The sequence below is a fragment of the Notolepis coatsorum genome, assembly GCF_963971535.1.
Source record: "Notolepis coatsorum genome assembly, chromosome: 7".
NCBI classification, from domain to species: domain Eukaryota; kingdom Metazoa; phylum Chordata; class Actinopteri; order Aulopiformes; family Paralepididae; genus Notolepis; species Notolepis coatsorum.
Window position 1 is genome coordinate 114,100,948 of NC_140171.1, and position 25,455 is coordinate 114,126,402.

Genomic DNA, 25,455 nt, shown 5'->3' on the forward strand with positions numbered 1-25,455 from the left:
TGGGCCGCGACCATTAACACTGGTGATCCCTGTGTGTTTTGGACGAGTGGATTCTCTCTGTCACCGTGTTAAGGCCCCATCTTTCATATCCAAATGAGAGTATTCCTTCACGAGGGGATATGTGCATGGATGTGCGATAGCGGCAGATCCATGTTCAAAGTCAGCTACACAGGCCAGTTGGTATTGTGCTGATTCCGTCGGGTGTTGGTAAAATCACCGTTGTGAAGCGGTGTTGACATCTTGTTTTCTCTTTTCTCTTAAAAAGTGAGGAGAGGTTCAGAACGGCGGCCTGTCTGGGTGAGTGTTATGTCATTGTTACAGGTTCAGTTGATAGCTGCTTAGCTTACGGTTAGCCAGTCAGCTGTTAACTGCTGCGTTAGCCTGCTGGGATCGCTGCATGGCCTGCTCAGGTTGGGCCTACTGTTAGCCAGTCAGCTGTTAGCTGCGGTGCTAGCATGTCGTGATCGCTAGGTAACGTTAGCTTGCTGCTATAGGCCATGGCCTGGCGCGGGGTAGCTTAGCTTCTCGCGCGCCGCCGTGAGCTCGCTTCTGGTCGCGTGCGTCGTTAGCTCGGCGTCTCACGAGCAGGAGCAGTAGCACCCGAACGGTTGGAGCGGCCGTTAGCTTGATGCTATTCTGTTGAACGTGCTTTGATTTTAACATGTTTTACACTCTTGACTACGACGTCATCCTTGACAGGGGATGTTTCGTCGACCCTGCCCTGAGCCAGGACGGCAAGGTTGCATCAACAAAGGACTGTAGTGCGGGTTGGAGCGGCGACGCTGCCCAGTTCGAACAACACAGGAGCGGCTGTGTTCCTACGGTGTCTGTGACTGCACTTCGCTGAACTACGTTCCGGGTAGGAACAGGTTTGACCAGACCTTATAACACGTTTTCTGGTTTTACTTTTCTAAATGTATTGTGAATAACGATGTTTTTCCCAAAACGTGTGTTGCTGCAATGCATTTGGGATACGGCGCGGGTTATGTGTGAGCTGTTTTTGTCCCTGGCAGTTAGCTTCTCCGTGCAAATCGGGATGTAATGATCTGGTTGTTGTGTAAGAAACATCATGGTGTTTATATGTACCGTGTACTCACAACTAAGGTAACTAACCTATGAAGCTATGCTTGGTGACAAGTGAGTAGAAGAATGTTCTTTTCTCAGCCTGTGATGACAATGAACAGTGTGTTCACATATTAACAGGTTTTCCTGTTTTAACTGGCCGTATTGAGGGTAAAATAAGAGGATTGTGTTTTTCCCCCCGGTTCCCTGGGGACTTTTTCATCCTCCTATCAGACATGTTTGTGCACTAATTGTGTCTTTTGTGTGGTAGGGATGCGATGTAACTCTTAGCTTGATTGCTGAGGTTGTGCTAAAACAGCTGGAGAAACTTTATTTTCCTAAAAGAAAAAATTGTTTGGTCGCTGTCGTGTGTGCTTAGCAAGGCCTGTGGCCGATACTAATCGAGAATTATGTATTCTCTCATTGTGAAAAACGGCGTTCCTCTGTAGAGTGTTTTTGCCATTTTTTGTAGGTGATGATGGGTTGTGTGTGTCATGTGACCTACAACTGGGTTGGACTGGCCACAGAAGCACATGTGTATGTTGGACCGGGGCTCTTAGAGCCCTCTCTATTCTGTGTTTTTCCTTAGTAAAAATCAGATAGCAGGTTAGCTCATGCGCTGTGTGGAGCTGTCAAACGCTTCATAGAGCTGACTATGACTGTGTCATATTCTCTTTTTGTCATTACATCGTATCATGGGTGTGGGGTCGTAAAGGGGTGAACTGGTAACCTTTCCTCTCCCCCTTGTTTCTGTCGGTCAGGGGTACACCCCCTGTCCTTCAAGGTTCCCGTCACGTGGCGGTTCGGCACGTTACGGGGGGGGGGGGGGGGGGGGGGGGAGGGAGTTTCCTGGTCCCACGGCCTGGTATATTGGGCGTGTGCACCGCTGGAATTCCCCCGCCATAGAATACGTCACCGTGCGCGTCGTTGTTGGTAGGACTTCCGTGTGCTGTTCAGGTCCATGTGATGGATCTGTTTCAGGGGGATGGTCAGGGCTCCTCCTCACCAAGCGCCTATTTGGGCCCTTCTGTGAGTTCGGACTCCTTCTTCCGTGTGAGGGAGCCTCCATCAGAGTACAGAGCCTTCCTCCTCAGATTGTCAAAGTGAGTGGACCCTCTAGAAGGGTCCTATTCTATTGTATATGTATTCGATTCAATTCGATTATTGAGTGTGTATGGGTTCAGTGCCTCTTCCCCGGAGAGCCCTAAAACCAATTTTTTACATGGCTCAAGGTGCAATATATTCTTTTCAATCTGTACAGCTCGCGTGGGAAGTCTCTCTGGGGATCCCCGTCTCCTTCCTATGGGAGGGTGGTGGGATGTAAAAATGTGAACATTTTTTACCCCGGCTGTGTAGACTGGGATACATACTGTTGATGCTTCCTTCTTTTCTATTCAAAAAGTTTTGGAGTTAGGGAGTGTCACACCCCTCTTGTCGTTCCCCTGGGCGCCTTGGGGATTCAATGACAGGTCAAAATAGCCTGTTCATTGATGGGGGTGTGTCCCGACACACGTATAGTGCTAGCTCGCTGTAAACAGGCGACTGACTGGCACGCCTTGGTTGCTTGTGGTTGAAACAGCGTTTTTATAAAGCAACTGAGATTTGGGTTTTTCCTCTTCCGACGACCAAATCCCTCGACCTGGGTTGGTTTTTCGACGAATTCTCGTTCATGTCTGGGGGTTGATGACGGAATGGATCTGAACATGTGTAGAGGGGTCTCACGCCCTTGGGGTGGGCCACCAGGCGCGGTTCGGCCGAACGTCTGGGTGGCGCCTTCTTTTTCATGTTGAGATCGACACGCATATCTGCCCTTTCTCCTGGAGTTGGCATGTCGGCGTGGTTAGGGCACGGGACTGGTTCTGGTCACGCTGGACCGGATCAGTTGAACCCGTTGTCCGCCGGGGATGCAGATCTGCTGTTCTGGTACCCTGAGGGACTTGGGCTTTTTTCAGGGGGAAAAATGCCAGGTCGGTCCGGGTGTCACAGGGTTAAGCGCTATGGAGACCCTGGTTGGGTACGTTTTTACTCAGCACTGTCGTAATGGCTTACGGCCATGCCAACCTGTACAGGCTCGATCTCGTCGGATCTCGGCCGCTACACAGGTTGGTCCTGGTTAGTACTTGGTTGGGAGACCGCCTGGGAATACCAAGTACGGTGTGCTTAGGGGCTGGTTCTCCATTATTTTTCGCTCCTCTCTCACGCATGGCGAAGAGGGGCCTGTTGGGGGTGGTCTTTGACCTCCTCTGGTGACCCTGTGCTTCCCGTATCGCCAGGCCCGGTCCGAGGTAATGTTCGTCGACCCGTAGGCCTGGGTTAACCCTTTTTTGAAAACTGAGACACTTGTACTGCGGTATAGCCGGTGTATACCCGCAGGTGTGTTTTGGAGTTTTTTCTTGAGGGGTTATAGGAACAACCACCGTTTTGGGTAACACCAAGGTGGTTGATTCCCTGGTGTGTTGGAGCAGTGTCAACTCCCGGGTTACCCGGTTGAGGGTGCCCCTGCACGTTCATGACGTCTGCCAATCGTATCAGCCTTCTCTGCCTCAACCCCTCTGGGTGGGGGTTTTTAAATGGAGGCTTGGTCATGCAACAACGCCAGCATACGCCCCTTCCGCCGGGGCAGCTGTGTTCAGCTGTCCCCTCTGGCGCCTGTCTCGTCCGCAGTCTCCAGGCTAGGGTTAACAGCCTGTTGCCTGGTTTTTCCCCGGTGCGCTGCCTGCTTCCATTGGTTAACCTTTTTTGTGTGCTTACGGCCGTGCTGACTGCCTGTTCTGCAGGGTCAGTGTGCCAGGCGGTGTACTATTGGGGGGACAGGGCCCGCTCGGCTTACGGCCATACCGACCTGAACACGCCCGATCTCGTCCGATCTCGGAAGCTAAGCAGGTTCTGGCCTGGTTAGTACTTGGTTGGGATACCGCCTGGGAATGCCAGGTGCAGTAACTGAGGGGCCTTTGTCCGAATACGCTGGCGATGTGGGGGGCGGGGCACTACGTGCCCACCTGGTGGGGTCTTGATGCTGGCATCATGGACTTCTCCGGGCCCCCATTCTAGGGAGTCCAGTCCTTTTGGTGGGTCTGGGTCTTCCTTCGTGCTCCGCTGCTACGGCCTTGCCACGGGGTTGGGTTTGCCCTTGACCCCGTGATTCTGGGGGCAGTAACGAGGTTGTTCCTCCGTTCGTTCCCGGTTGGCATGCGGGTTGTGCGTGTGTGTAGTCGTGGGGTCAAGCCACGGTCTGCTCACCCTGTGCGTTGAGTTGCTTGAGTGCCTCTTCGCACGGTCGGGTCCGTCGCCTTCCCGTGAAGCCCCTAATAGGGGGGATACCCTCCATTAGGGGGGGTCGGGGGGGCTCGGCCCTCCCTGTTCTGATGGTTTTGGGGGGCTGTCAGCGGGGTGTATTTGTCAGCCAGCGGCTCCGCTTGGCCTCCCCTTGTGCAGTTGTGATGCCAAGCAGAGCCCCTTAACGAAACAGAACGTTAGGTTATGGCTATAACCAAGTTCTGTTAGTTAGGGGTGACGCTTGGCATCAGACGGCCGCTGCAGCCCTTGACCTCACCTTGTGGTGAAAGCTTGGGAAGGAGGAGAGCAGGTGACCACACACCTGCTTATGAAGGTAAGCTGATGAGGGGTGTGGTCAGACTAATACTGGTATTAAAGGTACATTTGTGGAATTTATTCAGTGCGCGTGCACGTACGCGAGGAAGTGCAGTTGTGATGCCAAGCGTCACCCCTAACTAACAGAACTTGGTTATAGCCATAACCTAACATTTCCTCCCCCTCGTATATATATATTTTCTGTTAGGATCTCTGTTTAACAGTACTGTATATTTGTATATATTGTATGTCACAAATGTAACAGTACTGTATATCTGTATGTCATTAATGTCATGATATATATCTGTATATCTTGGTATTTTATTTTTTTATTATTTTTTAAACAAACATATAAACAAACATGACAACACACGATAAGATATACAAGCATTATTAACAGTGCACATCCAATGAAATCACCATATAGTTAAATGTCTTATACAGGATATACCCCCAATACCTGCTATCTAATACCCTACACACATATGCTCTAGCTCGTACCCCCCCCCCCCCTCCCGGACCCCCCATTGGATAATCCATCCATTATCCCTCGCTCCTAACCAGACACTACCATTATATGCTAGCTTTTATTTTCTCCACCACTTCTAACCACATTGTCATTTTGGATTCATTGAGACCCAAAATTCTTGCTGTAGATATTTCTTGATAAATCACATCGAGATATGTAATAATCCAGACCTTTCTGCACATTTTTTCAGGTTGGAACCATCGTGATGCTATCAGCTTTTTAGCCACTGTGATACCCGATAAAACCAATCTCTTTAGCTGTGGATGTACTGCACACTCAAAAACATCATTCAGCAGTAATACAGAGGGGTGTACAGGTATATTCAGAGTTAAGAGATTTGATAATTGCTGGGTCACTTCTTTCCAGAATATCTTAACTGGTGGGCAGTCCCAGTGCATAAATGTCCCCTCGTCCCCATTTGTACATAAGGAGCATTTGGAGTCTTGTTTAAGACCAATTTATTTCAGTCTTATAAGAGTCAAGTATGTCCTGTGAATATAGTTAAGATTTATTTGTTGATGGTCCGGGTTCCTTGATGTAAATCGAACATTTGCCCAGGCTTCTTGCCAATCAAAATCACTTTCCAGGTCTGGTATATCCCTCCTCCAGACTGAGTCTAGGTGGAGGGTTTCATACGAGGACGTTAGTAATTGATGATAAAAATCTGAAACAAAACCTCTCGATGTCTCTCTTTCATAGAAGAATTTGTGGTATCTGTGGTGTTCAATTGGTATATTTAATGGAACACTGTGAGACTTCAAACATAACAATAACTGTGTGTAAAAAAAAAAATTGGACTCGGTGAGATTACATTTTTTGCGTATTTCTTCATAACTACAAAAACCCTGTTTGTTAAAAACATCACCTAATGAGTGTATGCCTTGCTTTTCCCATATAGGGAATCTTATAGGTCGTTTTCCAATCAAGAGTGCATTGTTATTGAATAAGGGAGTATGATTATGCCATTTATGTGAGTTAGAATATTTTTTTTGTGTTTCACGCCATATCCGGATCGGAGTAATTATGGGGCCAAATCTCCGTTCGCATTGCTTAATTGATAATTTAGTGTATGCTATGTCCTTCAGTCTATGTGGGGCTACTATATTTTGTTCTAATTTTCTCCAGGATACTAATGCTTGGGGATCAAACCATGTTGTCAATGGTCTTAAAGTGTACGCCTTAAAATAGTGGAAAAAAATCTGGAAATGCCATACCACCGTCTGCTTTGTTTCTCTGTGCGGTGGATCTTTTTATACGTGGTGGTTTGTTATTCCAAATAAATTTGTATGTGGAGGAGTGTAATTTTTTCCAGTAACCCTCTGGAGGGGGTAACGGTAGCATTGAGCTGAAGAAGTTGATTCTAGGTAGTACGTCCATCTTAACTATTGATATCCGTGCCTGTACTGAGTTTTTAAGTTTTGACCACCTATCAAGGTCGTCTTTGATTTTGTTTTGGATTTTTATGTAATTGTGCTTCACCGTTTGTCTTATGGTGGGGAATATTTCCACTCCCAAACATCTAAAGTGTTTTACCATAGGTATCCCTTTTTGCAGGGGCGTTAAGTGGAAGGAAAGCCGACTTCGGCCAATTTATCTTAAATCCCGATAAATCTCCAAAGTCCTCAATCAACTCGAGCAGATGAGGCAATGTGGTGTTGGGGTTTTGCATGAACAGTATTACGTCGTCCGCATATAAACAAATTTTATGTTGTGTGCCCTTGATTACGATTGGTTCTATGGATTGGGATTGTCTTATATATTGTGCTAAAGGCTCTAATGATAGATTGAATAGTCCGGGACTAAGAGGGCAACCCTGTCTAGCTGAGCGTGATACCGGAAAGATTCCGGAGGTGATTATACCTGTTGTAATCATGGCCGATGGGTCTTTGTATACTACTTTAATCATATCAATGAAACCTTTACCTAACGCCATCCTTTCTAATGCTGCCCATAGATACGACCATTCTGTAATATTCATGCTTTGAATATATCATTTACGACAGGCGCGCCAGGCGCACCTTCCTATTATGTATACCTGACAAGGGGTCCTGACAGTCAGTTGGCTGCCAGCCATGGATGGAGTTACACTCATGCTTAACGAGTACTTACCTTTGAATAAATATCTAAATGCAATCTCCTCGTCCTGAAGATTATTCTATATAAATCGAATACGACATGGTGTCAGAAGCGGGGTGAACATGGATATCAACGGAGTCCCGTCGCCACGGATGAATTGGGATTCTCTGGACTTACCGGGGGAATGGAAGAAGTTCAGGCAGCATGCAGAGCTAATGTTTTCGGGCCCACTCAAGAAGAAAGGAGAGGACGAGAAATGTAGCTACCTGCTACTGTGGAGCGGAGAAAGAGGGAGAGACATTCACAACACATGGACTCTCAGTGCAGATGAAGCAAAGGTATTGAAGAGCTACTATGACAATTTCGAAGCATATGTACTTCCAAGGAGGAACACGATTTTCGCTAGGTACAAATTCCATGAGAAAACCCAGCAACCTAGCGAGTCATTTGAACAATTTGTCACTGCATTGAAACTACTCGTGAAGGACTGTGCATATGTGAACAATGATGAGATGGTTAGAGACCGCATAGTGTTTGGCATACACTCAGCAAAAGTAAGAGAGAAACTATTAAACGTTGGATCAGACTTGTCGTTAGACAAAGCGGTAGATATAGCTAGAGCCCACGAGCTAGCACAATCACAGATAAAGAGCTTTACTGGCGCCACGAGCAGCGCGCAGGAGCAGCTCGTGCATGAGGTACACAGACATGAACAGAAGTATAGCGCACAGAGATATCGCCCCAGAGCAGAGTGGACAGAGAGAGCGAACAGAGCGAGCGACACAGACACACGTAAGAACTGTGGATACTGTGGGGGTAGAGCTCACAAGGAAGGGGATAACTGTGTAGCTAGGGGGAAACAGTGCACAAAGTGTGGAAAATGGAACCACTTTGCCAAAGTCTGCAGGGCCGGTAGTTTCCAGAAAAAGTCAGTACACGAGATTAGCATGCGCTCTGAGTCAAGAGAAGAGTCAGACGAACTGTATGTAGACACCGTGACAGACAGACGATTTGATGCAACAGAACAAGCGTTCGCAGACATACAAGTAGGAAAACAGGGCACAGAGCTTAAATTTAAGCTAGACACAGGTGCACAAGTAAATGTAATTCCTTTGAGAGAGTATCACAGTTTACAAGATAAATGCAAAATACAGCCTACTTCACGCAGACTGACAGGATATGGTGGAGAGAAGCTAGTGGTAAAGGGCACATGCACATTAAAGTGTAAATACAAAGAGCGTGGCATGTTGTTAGACTTTTACATAGTAGACACTCAGGCACCCCCAGTTCTAGGTTTACAGGCATGCCTGAATATGGACCTCATTAAACTAGTGTTGTCAGTAAATGCACACACAGATAAACAGACCATCATGGAAGAATACCACGACGTGTTTAAAGGGATAGGACTATTCCCAGGAGAGTGTCACATCCATATAGACCCAGACGCCACGCCAGTAGTCTGCCCACTGAGAAGGACACCGATCGCCCTGCGTGGCCGACTAAAGAAGGAGCTACAGAGTATGGAAGACACACAGATCATCGCTAGAGTCATCGAACCAACGGAGTGGGTCAGTGCACTGGTCATTGTTGAGAAACCACGCACAGGCAAGCTCAGACTATGTTTGGATCCCAAGGAGCTAAACAAGGCTATCAAGCGCCCGCACTACCCTCTGCCGACACTAGAGGACATCACACCCAGACTAACAGGCGCACGCTATTTCAGCGTACTGGATGCAAGGTCGGGATACTGGTCCATCAAGCTCTCCACAGAATCATCGAAGCTGACGACGTTCAACACACCGTTTGGACGATACAGATTCCTATGATTACCATTTGGGCTCGCTTCTGCCCAGGACGAGTTCCAATGAAAAATCGACGAGACATACGAGGGACTGAACGGAGTAGCAGCTATAGTAGACGACATCCTTGTATATGGCGCGACCAGAGAAGAACACGATAAGAACCTACATGCAATGTTGGTGAGATCACGGGAGAGAGGCGTTCGGCTCAACGCAGACAAGTGCACCATCGGAGCCACCGAAGTGAGCTACTTCGGGCACATCCTTTCAGCTGACGGCATGAAGCCTGACCCAAGCAAGATAGCTGCCATCAAGGAGATGGAGGCGCCAAAGAGCCGTGCAGAACTGGAGACCGTGCTAGGTATGGTCAACTATCTGGCGAAGTTCGCCCCGAGCCTCTCCGAGATCAACGCACCCATGAGACAGCTGCTTAAACAATCGAATGAGTTCCTGTGGGACGCGCAGCACGACGCTGCATTCCAAAAGATGAAAGACATACTTACCAGTGAACCTGGGCCAGTCCTCATCTACTTTGACCCAGATAAGGAGCTCAGCTTACAAGTGGACGCATCAAAGTATGGTCTGGGTGCTGTGCTGATGCAGGAAGGAAGGCCCATTAGCTACGCATCCAGATCACTCACGGACAGCGAGGTCAACTACGCACAAATCGAAAAGGAGATGTACGCAGTCCTTTATGGATTCAAACGCTTCCACCAATATGCCTACGGTCGCCATGTTATGGTGCAATCTGACCACAAGCCCCTGGAGTCGATCATGAAGAAGCCGATCGCCGCAGCCCCACCGCGGTTACAGAGGATGATACTGCAACTACACAAGTACAACTTCACGATCGTGCACCGCCCTGGGAAAGACATCCCAGTAGCCGACACGCTGTCCAGGAAATCACTCACCTCTCACGACGACGGTCTCAGTGAAGGGATGGACCTTCAGGTACACATGGTATACAACAGCTTACCTGTACACGACGACAGGCTACAGGAGATCAGAGAAACAACAGACAATGACACACAGCTAAAGCTGCTCAGCCAGGCTATCCTGGAGGGATGGCCTGAGGAAAGAAAACAATGCCCCCAGAACATCACCGAATACTGGAATCACCGAGATGAACTATCCAAAACGAATGGAATAATTTTCAAAGGGGAGAAAATAGTCATCCCTACCAGCCTCAGAGGAGAGATGCTGATCAAGATCCATGCAGGCCACATGGGAATGGAAAAATGCAAACTGAGAGCACGAGACATCATGTTCTGGCCTGGAATGGGTAGACATATAGAGCAAGTCGTGGAGAAGTGCTCAATATGCCAAGAGCGCCGCCCATCAAACACCAAGGAGCCCATGATGCCTCATCGTATCCCAGACCGCCCCTGGCAGGTTGTAGGGACAGATCTCTTTAACTGGAACAACCAGGACTATGTTGTGACCGTCGACTACTACAGCAGATTCTTCGAACTAGACAGACTTCACAGCACCACATCGGCAGCTGTTGTCCACAAGCTAAAGGCAGCCTGTGCCAGGCATGGCGTCCCAGAGACCATAGTCTCAGACAACGGACCACAATACAAGTCTAAAGAGTTCGAGGCATTCGCCAAGTCGTGGGAGTTTACACACGTCACGTCAAGCCCACACTATCCGCAAAGCAACGGACTAGCGGAGAGAACTGTGAAGACGGCAAAATCACTCATGGACAAGGCTAAGGCAGACGGAAGAGACCCGTACCTAAGCCTCCTGGAATATCGTAACACCCCAGTCGACAACTTCAAATCGCCGGCACAGCTGTTGATGAGCCGCAGGCTACGCTCAACCCTCCCGAGCACCAACCAACAGCTGCGGCCAGGGGTAGTAAGCCCCAAAGATGGACATGACAAGCGAGTGCAGAGACAACAGCACCAGAAGAAATACTATGACAGGTCAGCTAGACCGCTGCCCCCACTACATTGTGGTGAATCTGTCAGGCTACAAGAACATGGACGCTGGAGGCCAGCAGTAGTCATACAACCAGCCGACACAGCGCGGTCATACCACGTTCGCACCCAAGATGGACGCGAATACCGCCGCAACCGCAGGCACCTGAGGGACACAAAAGAGGAACACTTCCAGGACAGCGACGGTATGCCAAGTCCAGAGAGCGTCGATCACCCGCCGGAGACCAACGACCCTGAACTGTCAGAGGACTCAGAAGAGAACTCAGCTTCATACTACACCAGATCCGGCCGAGCAGTGAAGCCTCGGGACATTTTAGACCTATAAATGTACAGGGTGCAGGCGGATCGCTGCCCTATTATAACACCATTTACCCCAATGAAAAAAAAAAAAAAAAAAAAAGGGGGTGGTGAAATGTAACAAAATATTAATGTATGCTGAAATGATGACTTACTATATGTGTTGAATCTATGACCTACTTACCTTGCTTAATTGTCGATATTTTCCCATTTTGTTAGCAAGCTAATTCTACAAATAAGAACTGCATATGGTAAGAGTGTTGAGACACACGACCAAATAAGCCATGAATACATACCTTTTCACAGCTGAAGTATTCAAATATTAAAGCAGACTTTCCAGAATAAGAGGGCACACAATACGAACTGTAATACCTTGATACATGAATCTTTTATGTTTAACATATTAATCCTACCTGTTTACATTGCCTGGTCCTGACACAGGTAACGCACTTGTTATTTTTTACAAAGAAACTCTTACAGAGTATTGCACAACCTTTCTTTATTTCAATTTTGTTCATAGCTTATAAAGCTTTCTTTAAAAGAAGGAGGATGTAATATTCATGCTTTGAATATATCATTTACGACAGGCGCGCCAGGCGCACCTTCCTATTATGTATACCTGACAAGGGGTCCTGACAGTCAGTTGGCTGCCAGCCGTGGATGGAGTTACACTCATGCTTAACGAGTACTTACCTTTGAATAAATATCTAAATGCAATCTCCTCGTCCTGAAGATTATTCTATATAAATCGAATACGACACATTCCAGCCTGTCAAAAGCTTTCATTGCATCCAGGGACAGCATCGCCTTAGGTATGGTGTCGTCCTTGTCAGCATCTAGTACGTGCAGTATTCGTCTTATGTTATCAGTGATCAAGCGGCCTCTTATGAAGCCAGTTTGGTCCGGATGAACTAAAGACGTCATATGCTTTTGTAATCTGATGGCTAATACCTTAGAGTACAGTTTGATATCGGTTCCGAGGAGGCTTAAGGGTCTGTTATGAGTGCAATATTGTCGTTCTTATGGAAGTTCCCCTCCTTGACTGAGTATAAAATCATATTTAGTAATAAGGGTCCAATTATGTCCCAACAAGAGAGGTACATTTCTGGTGGGATACCGTCTCATCTAGGAGCCTTACCACTTTGCATTTCGGATATGGCCTTCTTGAGTTCCTCTAGTGCAGTGCTTCTCAAACTTTTTCTGTCAGGCCCCCCTTTGGCGGACCAAAATATTTTATATAACATTGAACATTTTCTTAATTTTTTTTCTCTTTTCTTTTTTTAAATATATATGGCCAGTCTTAATTCGCAATAATCTGGTACAATGCGCTTTAATTTTTTCTGCATCAACTGCCGTTTATTATTAATACTTTTGCCTAATTAAACTATAAAAGAAATCCACATAGAACTAAATTATTTGTTGCGACGGATCCCCCTCTTTCAAAGAGGATCTCTGAGCATGGTCGGAATCCCAGACACCAGGGATGCGACAGCGTTAGCGATCTGTTCTGCATGTTTTTACATTGGGTTTATCTCTTTTTCTGGGCGGGAAACCCTTGCGAGCACGTGGAGAACATGCAAACTCCACACTGAAAGACCCAAGAGATACCCCACCTGGGTACCTGGCAACCCGGCCCCCAAGTGGGAATCGAAACCCAGGACCTTCTTGCTGTGAGGCAACAGTGTTAAGTTAACCACTACACCATCGTGCTGCCTACTAGGTTATTTCCCCACCCCCATTATATGCACGCATGAAGGCCAAGTACAGCTACGTGAGGAAGTGATACATCAAAACGTCCACTTTTCTACCACTTACAGAGAAAACAATTTACTTCGAAATCTGTGACAAACCAAGTGTGGTTTGTCAGTTGGGCCATACTTTCCAGCTGATGTGTTTATCGCAAGATCTGTTTTTATTACACCCTTATATGTACTGAACATGATAATAATGCATAATAATGCAGGACCTGCTCAGAGGTGATGGAGACTGTTGGGCGAGTGTATTATTTTGTTCAGTAAAACAAAGGGGCCGGTTGCACAAAACACCTTAAAAGGAGCTGTAAGTGGTATTTCATTGTTAAAAATAAGTGTTAAATAGCTCTACATTCTGACAGCCATCACTGATAAATTAGTGTTTGGTCAGTAACATGGGTCTCTAAAAATGAATGAATGAATTTATTCACACACACGATACATTACATGTAAATATCCTCATATGATACAACGTCGCAATTGTGTGCATGTGCCAGGTCTCCCAAGAAGCTATTTAAAGCTTTTGGAGGGAGCCTGAACACAAATATAAACAGAATATAAACAAAACAATAAACAAAAAACACGTGGGTAGGTTTACACACCTACCTACTAACTGACATATAACATAGATACATAATAGACTATTTGTATTCCTAAGTTATAATTTTAATTAGAGATATGATTTAAGCAGTTCCTCTTTCAGTGATTTTTTAAATGTTTTAAAGGTTTTAGTCATTTTCAGATTCTCATCAAGCTTGTTCCAGATCTGTGGACCCCTGCATGCTATGCTTAGGCTAGCACAATTGAGCCTTCTCCTCTTGCCAAATATAAGATGCCTATTTCTTGTGTTGTGGATGTCAGGCCCTCTTGCTCTGCAGTAAGGACTTTTTTTCTGGTTTTTCCCATTCCCACTTTATCCAATCAGAAGAGAGAACCCTAGATATGTTTTAATTATTTAAAGAAATCTTGCCAAGCCATTATTTGCTTACTGCACCGGCAGATTATGTTACTTATTTCAGATAACGGATACTCAAGGATAAAACTTAAGGTATTTTGTGCCCAAATACTTCATTGGAAAGTGTACGGGCAAACACAACAGAACTCGTCACGCCTGGAGAGTAGAGGTACAGGAAATGGTAATTCCTTTTCATGTTACCCACTTCCTGTACCGGGCGCAGATGTGAAGCGAACAGCAGTACACTACACACAGAAGTGAACATGTGTTATCCTCTCATAACCTACTGTAATGCACATTCACCACGTTTCATGAAGAGTGCATTCATATTCCAATACATGCTTGCTCTCTTGTACTCCCACTGATGTGAATGTGAGTGCTTAAATAAATACTAAAACAAAAGAACAGACACACACACATACAATTCACAACTTAATTTGTTCAGGGTAGAAAAGTTTATTGGTATAAATATGTAAAAGGAAACTAATTTTTAAGACTGCATGTTTTATGACTCCGGTCTTCAAGCTGCTTTACGACGAGATGAGAAGAATTCATGTTTAAGCGAGACCTCGTAACACTGCACACCATTACATTTAAAACTTGTGTTTTCTTCTGAACATTCAACACTGATAAGAATGTAACACTGAGATGTTCTAAGTGCACTGCTTTTGATTTGATTGAGAGCTAGCAAACTTGAGAACACACCGGCAGAGAGCATTGTACAGCATTGATGATCTAGTTGGTGGGTTTGTGGATGGATTCAGCCCCAGGATAAGCCAATACACAATAATAATAATAATAATAATCATTTAAAAAATGCTGATAATAAATAACAAAAACGACTACTATTGACTACAAACTCCTGAGACAATACTGTCACTGTAATACTGATACGGAGTAAACAGAAGGAGACGGCCGCCCCACCCCACTCACAAGTAAGCAAAGTTGTTCTTAAAATAAAACTAAATTGCAACATGCAAAAATAACAATGAAAGCAATAATGGTAGTACAATACAAAGGACAAAAGTTAAATATATAACATTGAACATTTTCTTAATTTTTTTTCTCTTTTCTTTTTTTAAATATATATGGCCAGTCTTAATTCGCAATAATCTGGTACAATGCCAGATATAGTGCTAGAGAACAAGACGGGAGATATGTTCTGATATGTGCTGAGAAGGGCTTGTATAGGGCTTGTATGGTTTCTTCCGACTGGCGCCAAGGCCTGTGGGGGAATTATAGTGCATTCACATGGGCTTTCTGGCACACTTAGCAGTCATTGATTTTAGACAGGATTGTTGCTTCATAGGCTTCTAGTGCTATAGTTTGAGCTTCTTTTTCTTTTTCTTTTTAAGATCAGCGCATTTCTAGAGGCTTAGCTCTTTGCCTCAAGCTAAATTTCGCCCATTTGAACACAGTTAAGATGCTTTGACATGTTGGGATGCTAGTACTGTGCAATAATGTTATCAAGAGGATGATTTTTAGAGGCCACACGGGATGCAAGGAAGCCTAGACAGTTTCTCACAGCCGGTCTGGAGTCAACTCAGTGGGCTGCACGTGCTCTGCTGGGCCCCTCCGAGGTGGGCTCGCTGGGCGGGGCGTTCTCCTCCGTCTGGGCGGAGGTGGTCTCGGAGCCCGTGTTGCTGTCGCTGGTGCCCTCCTCCATCGCTCCCTCGGGAACGCTCTCCTTGTCCTCCGACACCCCCTCCTCACCCACGGGGGCTTCCGGCTCCTCCGAGCTCTTCGACACCCCCTCCTCACCGCCCGCAGGGGCTTCCGGCTCCTCCGAGCTCTTCGACTTCCCTGAATCAAGGAAACACAGAGCGATGAAAATGTAGAAGAAACAACCGCAGTGGTGGAAAGTAACTAAGTATTTGTTTTACTTAAGTACAATTTCGAGCTACTTGTATTTTCATTTTAGGGAAACTTTATACTTTTACTCCACTACATTTCAAAGGAAATAATGTACTTTTTTACTCCACTACGTTTATCCTAAATAGTTAGTAGTTACTTTGAAAAGAAAACATGTATGAAATGTATGAAGATTATTTACTTTCACATTTGAAGCCCGTCAACTTCAAGAGGACGTAATTAGTGCAGCATAACTGGAGCACATACCAATTTAACATGACCGTTAGATGTTAATGGATCGAGGATTGAATGCTCCCAAGCAGGGTTCGAGATATCACCTGAGAGCTATGGGGGCCCCCTGAATTAAATTTTTTTACTCTTTTTTTCCTGACATTTTGGCCGTTTTCGAAGTCATATTTAGAGGAATATCTCATTAAGATTAGAGTCTAATACTAATGAAAACTAATTAAACTGGCCCCCGTAAATGTCCAAACCGCCCCTCCCACCCCCTCCTAATGTACAGTTTCCTCCCCCTCGTATATATATATTTTCTGTTAGGATCTCTGTTTAACAGTACTGTATATTTTATATTGTATGTCACAAATGTAACAGTACTGTATATCTGTATGTCATTAATGTCATGATATATATCTGTATATCTTGGTATTTTATTTTTTTATTATTTTTTAAACAAACATATAAGCAAACATGACAACACACGATAAGATATACAAGCATTATTAACAGTGCACATCCAATGAAATCACCATAGTTAAATGTCTTATACAGGATATACCCCCAATACCTGCTATCTAATACCCTACACACATATGCTCTAGCTCAGGGGTGGCCAACCAGTCAGAGACTAAGAGCCACAAAGAGCCACACCATATACCAGCGTTTCTCAACCTTTTTTTTCAGTCACGGCAACCTTCATGTGTTTATAGGTCTCACCCTCTGGCCTCTGAAGTTGCTAATGTCTTTTTTATTTGGGCCTCACAGGGTTAAAAGTACCCTGTGAGACCCACGGTTGCAAAATTACAAAATCACTTTTAGCCATTTAAAAAAATAATGTTTATTTAAAAAAATTTAAAGGGGAACTATTTTACTATTTCTTTCACTATTAGGGCACTTTTACACAATTCCTGTGAGTCTATGGAACACCTAGGTTTTTTTCAAAAAAAGAAAAAATTCATTGCTTTGTATTTCTAATAAAGTACTCAAAAAACGCATTTTTCTATCTCAAGATCTTAAGCCGTTTTGAGGCTGGGCTCCAACCACTGTGTGGCCTGGTGCCAACTGCCACATCAACTGGCACATTATTATGCAGCTGAGAAATCTCTGACATCACAGATATGCAAATTTTCAGATGACTCAGTTCAGTGAGGGTGAATATTGTGAGAGGAGAATTGGAAGAATGCGCCAATATGAGAATTAGAGACATAGATCCTATTAATATAAGTCCACATAGCTAAGAAACAATGGTAAACACTGAAAAAGGCCATTTTATAAGATAGTTCCCATTTAAGCACATGTATAGTCAATTGGTCCTGTTGTTCAGCCTCACAATGCTATTTGATAGTAAATGTGTTTATATGTCCCACCCTCTGGCCTCTGAAGTTGCTAATGTCTTTTTAATTTGGGCCTCACAGGGTTAACCTCTTAAACCCGAGATATACAGTAAAAGTGTATATTTTCAGCATTACGTTTGTTTACCAATTATTTTAACCGTTATTAGTGAAATATAAGATTATAGAAATCTCAGGTCATTGAGTCGGAAACCGGCGCATATTGACAGGAGGAAGTGGCACATCCAAAAGTGAGTGTAGTCTTTTGAAGGAAGAGACTCAGGGCGTTCAAATTTTGAAAAACGACCCTACCCAGCTCACACCAGCCCCTGTCAATCATCTGACTTCTGGATTACTTTTTTTATTTCTCTTATTTTTTGGGATTATCTCCCACAAACCTGAACGTTATTGCCATAAAACAGAACGCAGTTAGTTTCTCTACCTTTCTGTGAACGTCTTGCAAAAAACGGTGTTGCAATATGATGAAAAATGGTGGAGAAATTTACATTATAAAAAAGATGGCAGAATTCAGTACTGTATCTACAAAACCTTCTGTTTAATCATATTCCCTTTATTCATTTGCTTAGATTTTTCAGGTCTGGTAAATTTTAGCATGGTGTTATTCACAGTCAAAGATAAAAAAAAAAATGTAAATAGAATTGATATTCTCCTTTGGTTCATTACAATTTACTCAAGCCTAGTAACAGACACACTATTTCTGACACTGATCCATATATGTCCCTAGATTCAGATACCAAGAACATGCAAATGGACCATTTAAAAAAAAAATTATGTTTATTCTACGTCTGTATGGAATGAGTGACATAAAAAAAAAAATGTAGAAATTTATTAAAAAAAAATGTGGATGGAAGAGCCGCACATTGACGGGCAAAGAGCTGCATGCGGCTCGCGAGCCGCGGGTTGGCCACCCCTGCTCTAGCTCGTACCCCCCCCTCCCGGACCCCCCATTGGATAATCCATCCATTATCCCTCGCTCCTAACCAGACACTACCATTATATGCTAGCTTTTATTTTCTCCACCACTTCTAACCACATTGTCATTTTGGATTCATTGAGACCCAAAATTCTTGCTGTAGATATTTCTTGATAAATCACATCGAGATATGTAATAATCCAGACCTTTCGGCACATTTTTTCCGGTTGGAACCATCGTGATGCTATCAGCTTTTTAGCCACTGTGATACCCGATAAAACCAATCTCTTTAGCTGTGGATGTACTGCACACTCAAAAACATCATTCAGCAGTAATACAGAGGGGTGTACAGGTATATTCAGAGTTAAGAGATTTGATAATTGCTGGGTCACTTCTTTCCAGAATATCTTAACTGGTGGGCAGTCCCAGTACATGTGCATAAATGTCCCCTCGTCCCCATTTGTACATAAGGAGCATTTGGAGTCTTGTTTAAGACCAATTTATTTCAGTCTTATAAGAGTCAAGTATGTCCTGTGAATATAGTTAAGATTTATTTGTTGATGGTCCGGGTTCCTTGATGTAAATCGAACATTTGCCCAGGCTTCTTGCCAATCAAAATCACTTTCCAGGTCTGGTATATCCCTCCTCCAGACTGAGTCTAGGTGGAGGGTTTCATACGAGGACGTTAGTAATTGATGATAAAAATCTGAAACAAAACCTCTCGATGTCTCTCTTTCATAGAAGAATTTGTGGTATCTGTGGTGTTCAATTGGTATCTTTAATGGAACACCGTGAGACTTCAAACATAACAATAACTGTGTGTAAAAAAAATTGTGGACTCGGTGAGATTACATTTTTTGCGTATTTCTTCATAACTACAAAAACCCTGTTTGTTAAAAACATCACCTAATGAGTGTATGCCTTGCTTTTCCCATATAGGGAATCTTATAGGTTGTTTTCCAATCAAGAGTGCATTGTTATTGAATAAGGGAGTATGATTATGCCATTTATGTGAGTTCGAATATTTCTTTTGTGTTTCACGCCATATCCGGATCGCATGAGTAATTATGGGGCCAAATTTCCGTTCGCATTGCTTAATTGATAATTTAGTGTATGCTATGTCCTTCAGTCTATGTGGGGCTACTATATTTTGTTCTAATTTTCTCCAGGATACTAATGCTTGGGGATCAAACCATGTTGTCAATGGTCTTAAAGTGTACGCCTTAAAATAGTGGAAAAAATCTGGAAATGCCATACCACCGTCTGCTTTGTTTCTCTGTGCGGTGGATCTTTTTATACGTGGTAGTTTGTTATTCCAAATAAATTTGTATGTGGAGGAGTGTAATTTTTTCCAGTAACCCTCTGGAGGGGGTAACGGTAGCATTGAGCTGAAGAAGTTGATTCTAGGTAGTACGTCCATCTTAACTATTGATATCCGTGCCTGTACTGAGTTTTTAAGTTTTGACCACCTATCAAGGTCGTCTTTGATTTTGTTTTGGATTTTTATGTAATTGTGCTTCACCGTTTGTCTTATGGTGGGGAATATTTCCACTCCCAAACATCTAAAGTGTTTTACCATAGGTATCTCTTCTGGGAGGGTTATATTTTTTTTTGCAGGGGCGTTAAGTGGAAGGAAAGCCGACTTCGGCCAATTTATCTTAAATCCCGATAAATCTCCAAAGTCCTCAATCAACTCGAGCAGATGAGGCAATGTGGTGTTGGGGTTTTGCATGAACAGTATTACGTCGTCCGCATATAAACTAATTTTATGTTGTGTGCCCTTGATTACGATTGGTTCTATGGATTGGGATTGTCTTATTGTGCTAAAGGCTCTAATGATAGATCGAATAGTCCGGGACTAAGAGGGCAACCCCCCCCCTCGCCCCAACAAAATAGTCATGAAATGGGCCATGTTTAAATTTATTGAAATAACACCAATATCATGACCTTTCAAATTCGCCCTATATTTTGTTTTCAGAGCTGTCATGGATGAAAAGCCAGCTTCACACAGATACTGTATGTGGTGCTGAATGGTATCAACACCTTAACTGCTGCATCATGAGATACTTGGTGGGCCATGAGATGAGATACTTGGTACTCAGCACCACACTCTGAAACTAGCTCTCTAGGTGGTATCAGATGAGATTTCAAAGAGTTCTTCCAAGAGTTTGGATGGAGATGTGTCAGGAAGCTTTGTCTCAATGTTGTCTGTAAAGGTTTTTTTTATCCAGAGTAACTTGGTGATCCTTTTCTGTGTTTTATTAAATAATGATTTTCAGATTTTGAGAAATGGTATTTTCATGGAGAACAGTGCAGCTGCAACAGATAGCACTTTAGTGATACTTTTCTGGAATCCAAAAAATAAAATAAAAAATAAAACGTTTTTCTTTTTTTTTCTTAATAAATCTCAAGGCCCCCCCTGTCATGCCTCTGCGCCCCCCCTGGGGGGCGTGCCCCCCACTTTGAGAAACACTGCTCTAGTGTGATCGGTGTTTCTAACTGTTTAGCGTCATCCTCTGAAAGTTTAGGGAGATTCATTTGATTAAGATATGTGTCCATTTTGTTTTGATCGAAGGTCGTTTCTGATTTATACAAGTTGGAGTAGAATTCTTTGAATGTCGTGTTTATTTTTTCAGGGTCTGTAACAAGTACTTGTTGTGCTCTAATGGTAGTTATATCTGCAAATTTTGCATTAACTCTTAATCGCATAGCTAATAGGTGACTTGGTTTAGAACCTTGAGAGTACTGCTGTTGTCTTGTGCTACGTATTTGTATTTCCGATTGTTGTCTGTATATGGCATTTTTAGTACATTAACTTGATTTTCCAGTCGAATCGAGTTGTTGTATTGTAAAGAATTAAATAACGTTGAGTAAAGCGTTTCCAGTTCAGCCAGTTTTGAGCATCGATTCTTGCGCATTTTGGAGGAAAAGCTATCAGTGAAATCCTTGATCATTCCCTTTACCGACATCCATAATATTCTGGGGTCCTGCACCGAGTTTGCATTCCTCCGTAGGAATACTGTAAGAGCTTCTTTGAGTTGTGTAATGAATTCCTTGTTATTAAGCAGCATCGAGTTAAATCGCCATCTTGGGGCTCGGGAAGATAGTATACCAAATGTTCCTTTTAGGAGTAAATAACAGTGATCTGATAATGCATTGGGTATCATTTCCACATCATATTTATCAAATAGTCTCGGGGATGCAAAAACAATCTATTCTGGATAATGTGTTATGTCTCGCAGATCGACAAGAGTACTTCCGGGTCGTGGGGTTAAGTGATCGCCATAAGTCATTTACACCTGTAATCTTCGACCAATCCTTTAATGCATTAGATGAATTTTTTTGTTCGTTGGAAAAGGAGGGGTAAGATTTGTCCATCCTTGGATTCCAAATGGCATTCAAATCCGCACCAATTATAAATGAGTAATCGGGAAGGTCTAACATTGCTTTGGTAAGTGTAGTGAAGAAACCAACTTCGTACAAATTTGGGGCGTATACCGCTACCAATGTTCCCTCTAATTTTTTTTCGGTCTGAGCAAACACTCAAACCTCCTGAGCAGACATCAGCAACTACTGAGCAACATACGTCACCTGCCGATTAACCGGTTAGTTGATAAGCGGCAGTTTGTGAAAAATCTGAGAATCTTAATTTCCCTCAATGTCTAATATAAAAATATATACATTTTGCTGATACACAGAGAAATAATACAAAAAGGCATATTATATTCCTTAATCAAATATTTATTTGACCACTAATTGACGATACAGAGCAAAGTCCTTACTTTGGTGTGAGTCGTGTCACTAACTTTTGTCTTTTACTCGTCATTATTTTATTAAGTGAATTATAATGCGACTTCAAGGGTGACCATATTGTGATTTTTTTTTTAAAGAGGACACTCTGCCTTCAGCCTCAAGATACTTAATGATACTCAAAGTTTACTCAAAGATGCCTCATCATTATAATATATTTAAAGTATGCCTCCTCTGTATTGATATAAAATTAGTTTATATAATTTTATAATACAAAATAATATCTCATTATAACCAAAGTTACTCAACATGCTGTATTATGCCTAAAGTAATCTATCTGACAAATCTCAAGAAAATAACAAAATCAACCTATGACAAAATAATATATATTTTCAAGTCTTACTGGACAAAATAAATAACAAGAAAAATATGAAGTAATGTTCTAAATAATACCTCTTCTGTATTAGAAAATCCAGCTTTAAAAAATATATCTTTGTATCTTTTCAATGTAATGTATATTATAAAACAGTAATCTCACAAAGATACTAATTTTTTTTGATCCACTTTTTCTCCCATTTTTCTATATTTTCTCCCATCCCAATTTTCGTATCATCCAATTCAACCCTCCCCTGTCACGAACGCTATTTCTTGCCTCCCACAAGCCGGCTGCAATGTGGACTAAGTCATACATAGCACAAGTCCCCTCCGGTACTTGAGGTAACAGCAGTCGCATCTTTTCACCTGCGCAGCTCGATCTCTCAGTGGCGAGGAGTAACGCGTGGGAGGCTCACGCTGCCCCCGACACTTCCTGATTCTACTGCGCAGGCGCACCAACCTACCTGTAGGAGTCGCTGTCCACAATGCCCGATCCCCACCCATCAGTTTCCCACCCCCTAATACGGCCAATGTGTATTAGTATGAACGACCAGCTAAACTGAAAGCAATGTGGAGCGCTGGGCTCGAACAGGCAAGCCCAGCGTCTCCGTCATTCGTGGCGAGCGCCTTGCCCACTACGCCACGTAGCCGCCACACAAAGATACTAATTTAAAAGTGCACTATGCAGTTTCAGATTTGTTGCAATTAGTGTACTAAACTAATTTATTACACACATAATCCTTAGAATGATTGTATCATAAGCATCTTATCAAACCAAAACATCATTTTGAGGCATCAAAATAGTTTTCAATTATTTTCTTTCTCTCTCTGTATAGCTGCATTCTTCAATCAATTCGGTCAACTTTGCCATCAAACTCTCGCCTCGCACTGCTTTGTTTGTAATGTTTTTCTGTGTCCATGTGAGCTTTGAGATCGCCAGCACCTTTATTAGACACAGAAACATATGGTCAAGCTTTGCACGCGTTGCACTCCGCTTCCAATTAGTCTCGCCCGGGACGATAAATTGGGAATTTTCTCTGCAGTTCATCTGTAATGTACATTTTCGCGTTTGCGAGGAGCCAGCGATGCTGGTCGGATCTGTGCTTCCTGCTCTGTTGTGTGTCTGTGTGAGAGCGCAGTAGCGACGCCCACAAAGCACTGAAAGCGAGGCTTCTCTTGGTAACGTCACACGCAACAGGTTACCGTAGTATTCGGTGCAACGCGCCAGTCAATTTAACTACATGCATATTTTACACAAACGTTTCTGTGCGCAACAGATTTCAGATGTGCGCGGGAGCGCTTTGCCATGTGCGCCCGCGCGCACGGGCGCAGCTTAGGGGGAACATTGACCGCTACCAACGCAATTTTTTTATATATCTGTATGTTATGTTGTGTCATAAATGTCATTATGAATTGAAAATGGGGGACCCTGATGTAAACAAGACGAAAGTCTTTCTCTGGTCTGCATCCCCTTAACAATTGTGTGTATTGAGCCGTACTGTATTGTGCCCATTCTGCAATATGTTACAGTTTTCAATCAATCAATCACATCACACAACAGTCTAATCATTAGACTATTGTGTGATGTCATTATTCAGTCTCATTCTTAACCATCAATATTTGTTAATTTGATTACTCACCTCTGATATATAATGCCATATGTACTTATTTGCATTTAGCATCTGATCAAATAATACAACAATTTAATTTGAAAAATTAGACCAAATTTATGAACTTGAATGAACATTTATTTGTTTAACGTCACGGTGACCAATCGCAGCCACTCTTATTGTCTGGGACCAAATACGGCCACGCCCCATTCCCAGTAAAAAGTGGGAATCTCTAGAATGGGTTTCGGGCGACGCTGTATACGGAAGTGACGATAGACAACACTTTCTGTTGTCAGTAGATGGCAGCATTGGTTTAAAATTAAAAGGTGAAAATGTTGAAAACTACATGAATACATTTCCCAAGATCCTTAGCACAGGTCACAGGTCACTGGGATGTGTCTATTCTTCGCCATGATCTGAACAGCGGTAAACTATTACTGCGACCTCGGTATAGCGACCGCGAATGGTAAACTAATTATCTTAAAGGTCCCATGCATTATAAATGTCATTTTTCAGTCTCTAGCATTGTATTATAGTAATAGGAGTTCGTATCAATGTGTTTTAGGGTCTAAATACCATATTGGCGAATTGCTCCGTTTCAGCCCACCCCCTCTGTGCCTCTAGTAAATCGGGTCATTTTGATTTGAAGTCCCTGAGCATGTCACTGGGCGCTGTGGATAGACACAGTGATGCGATTGGCTCTGTGGTTGGAGCTAATGCCCGCCCCCATTCTACCTAGACTAGACAGCGAGTGGGGCTGCGGGGCCGAGAGGAAGAGAGAGCCGAGAGGGAGCCGAGAGAAAGGAAGAGAGAGGGAGGGAGGGAGAGAGAGGGGGCACTTGGGGGGGGGGGGGGGGGACCTGCCGCACGGAGGTCCGCGCGACACACACCTCCGAACGGGAGAGTGATAGAAAGAAAAAAAGGAAGAGAGAGGGAGGGAGGGAGGGAGAGAGGGGGCACTTGGGGGGGGGGGGGGACCTGCCGCACGGAGGTCCGCGCGACACACACCTCCGAACGGGAGAGTGATAGAAAGAAAAAAAGGAAGAGAGAGGGAGGGAGGGAGAGAGAGGGGGCACTTGGGGGGGGGGGGGGACCTGCCGCACGGAGGTCCGCGCGACACACACCTCCGAACGGGAGAGTGATAGAAAGAAAAAAAGGAAGAGAGAGGGAGGGAGGGAGAGAGAGGGGGCACTTGGGGGGGGGGACCTGCCGCACGGAGGTCCGCGCGACACACACCTCCGAACGGGAGAGTGATAGAAAGAAAAAAAGGAAGAGAGGGAGGGGCTTCTTTCTCTCTCTCTCTCTCTTCTCTCTCTCTCTCTCTCTCTCTCTCTCTCTCTCTCTCTCTCCTCTCTCTCTCTCTC

The 25,455-nt window shown here is 43.9% G+C and overlaps 2 protein-coding genes across 4 annotated transcripts in view; both read right to left on the reverse strand.

Annotated features, from left to right (window-relative positions):
• Nucleotides 1–7,115, reverse strand: part of ccr7 (chemokine (C-C motif) receptor 7) — a gene marked incomplete at both ends in the record, with an annotated part of 31,871 nt that extends 24,756 nt beyond the window's left edge. Inside the window, one exon of the mRNA XM_084318349.1 lies at nucleotides 7,106–7,115. Within this exon, the coding sequence (XP_084174475.1) occupies nucleotides 7,106–7,115 (10 nt within the window). The remainder of the gene's footprint in view (nucleotides 1–7,105) is intronic.
• A 7,338-nt stretch (nucleotides 7,116–14,453) lies between these two features.
• The window catches only part of LOC311231319 (SWI/SNF-related matrix-associated actin-dependent regulator of chromatin subfamily E member 1-like), a 55,032-nt gene continuing 44,030 nt past the window's right edge, over nucleotides 14,454–25,455 (reverse strand). For all 3 annotated transcript variants that reach the window (XM_084317865.1, XM_084317866.1, XM_084317864.1), the window contains one exon: nucleotides 14,454–15,806. In XM_084317865.1, the coding sequence (XP_084173991.1) occupies nucleotides 15,547–15,806 (260 nt within the window). In that variant the 3' untranslated portion in view covers nucleotides 14,454–15,546. The remainder of the gene's footprint in view (nucleotides 15,807–25,455) is intronic.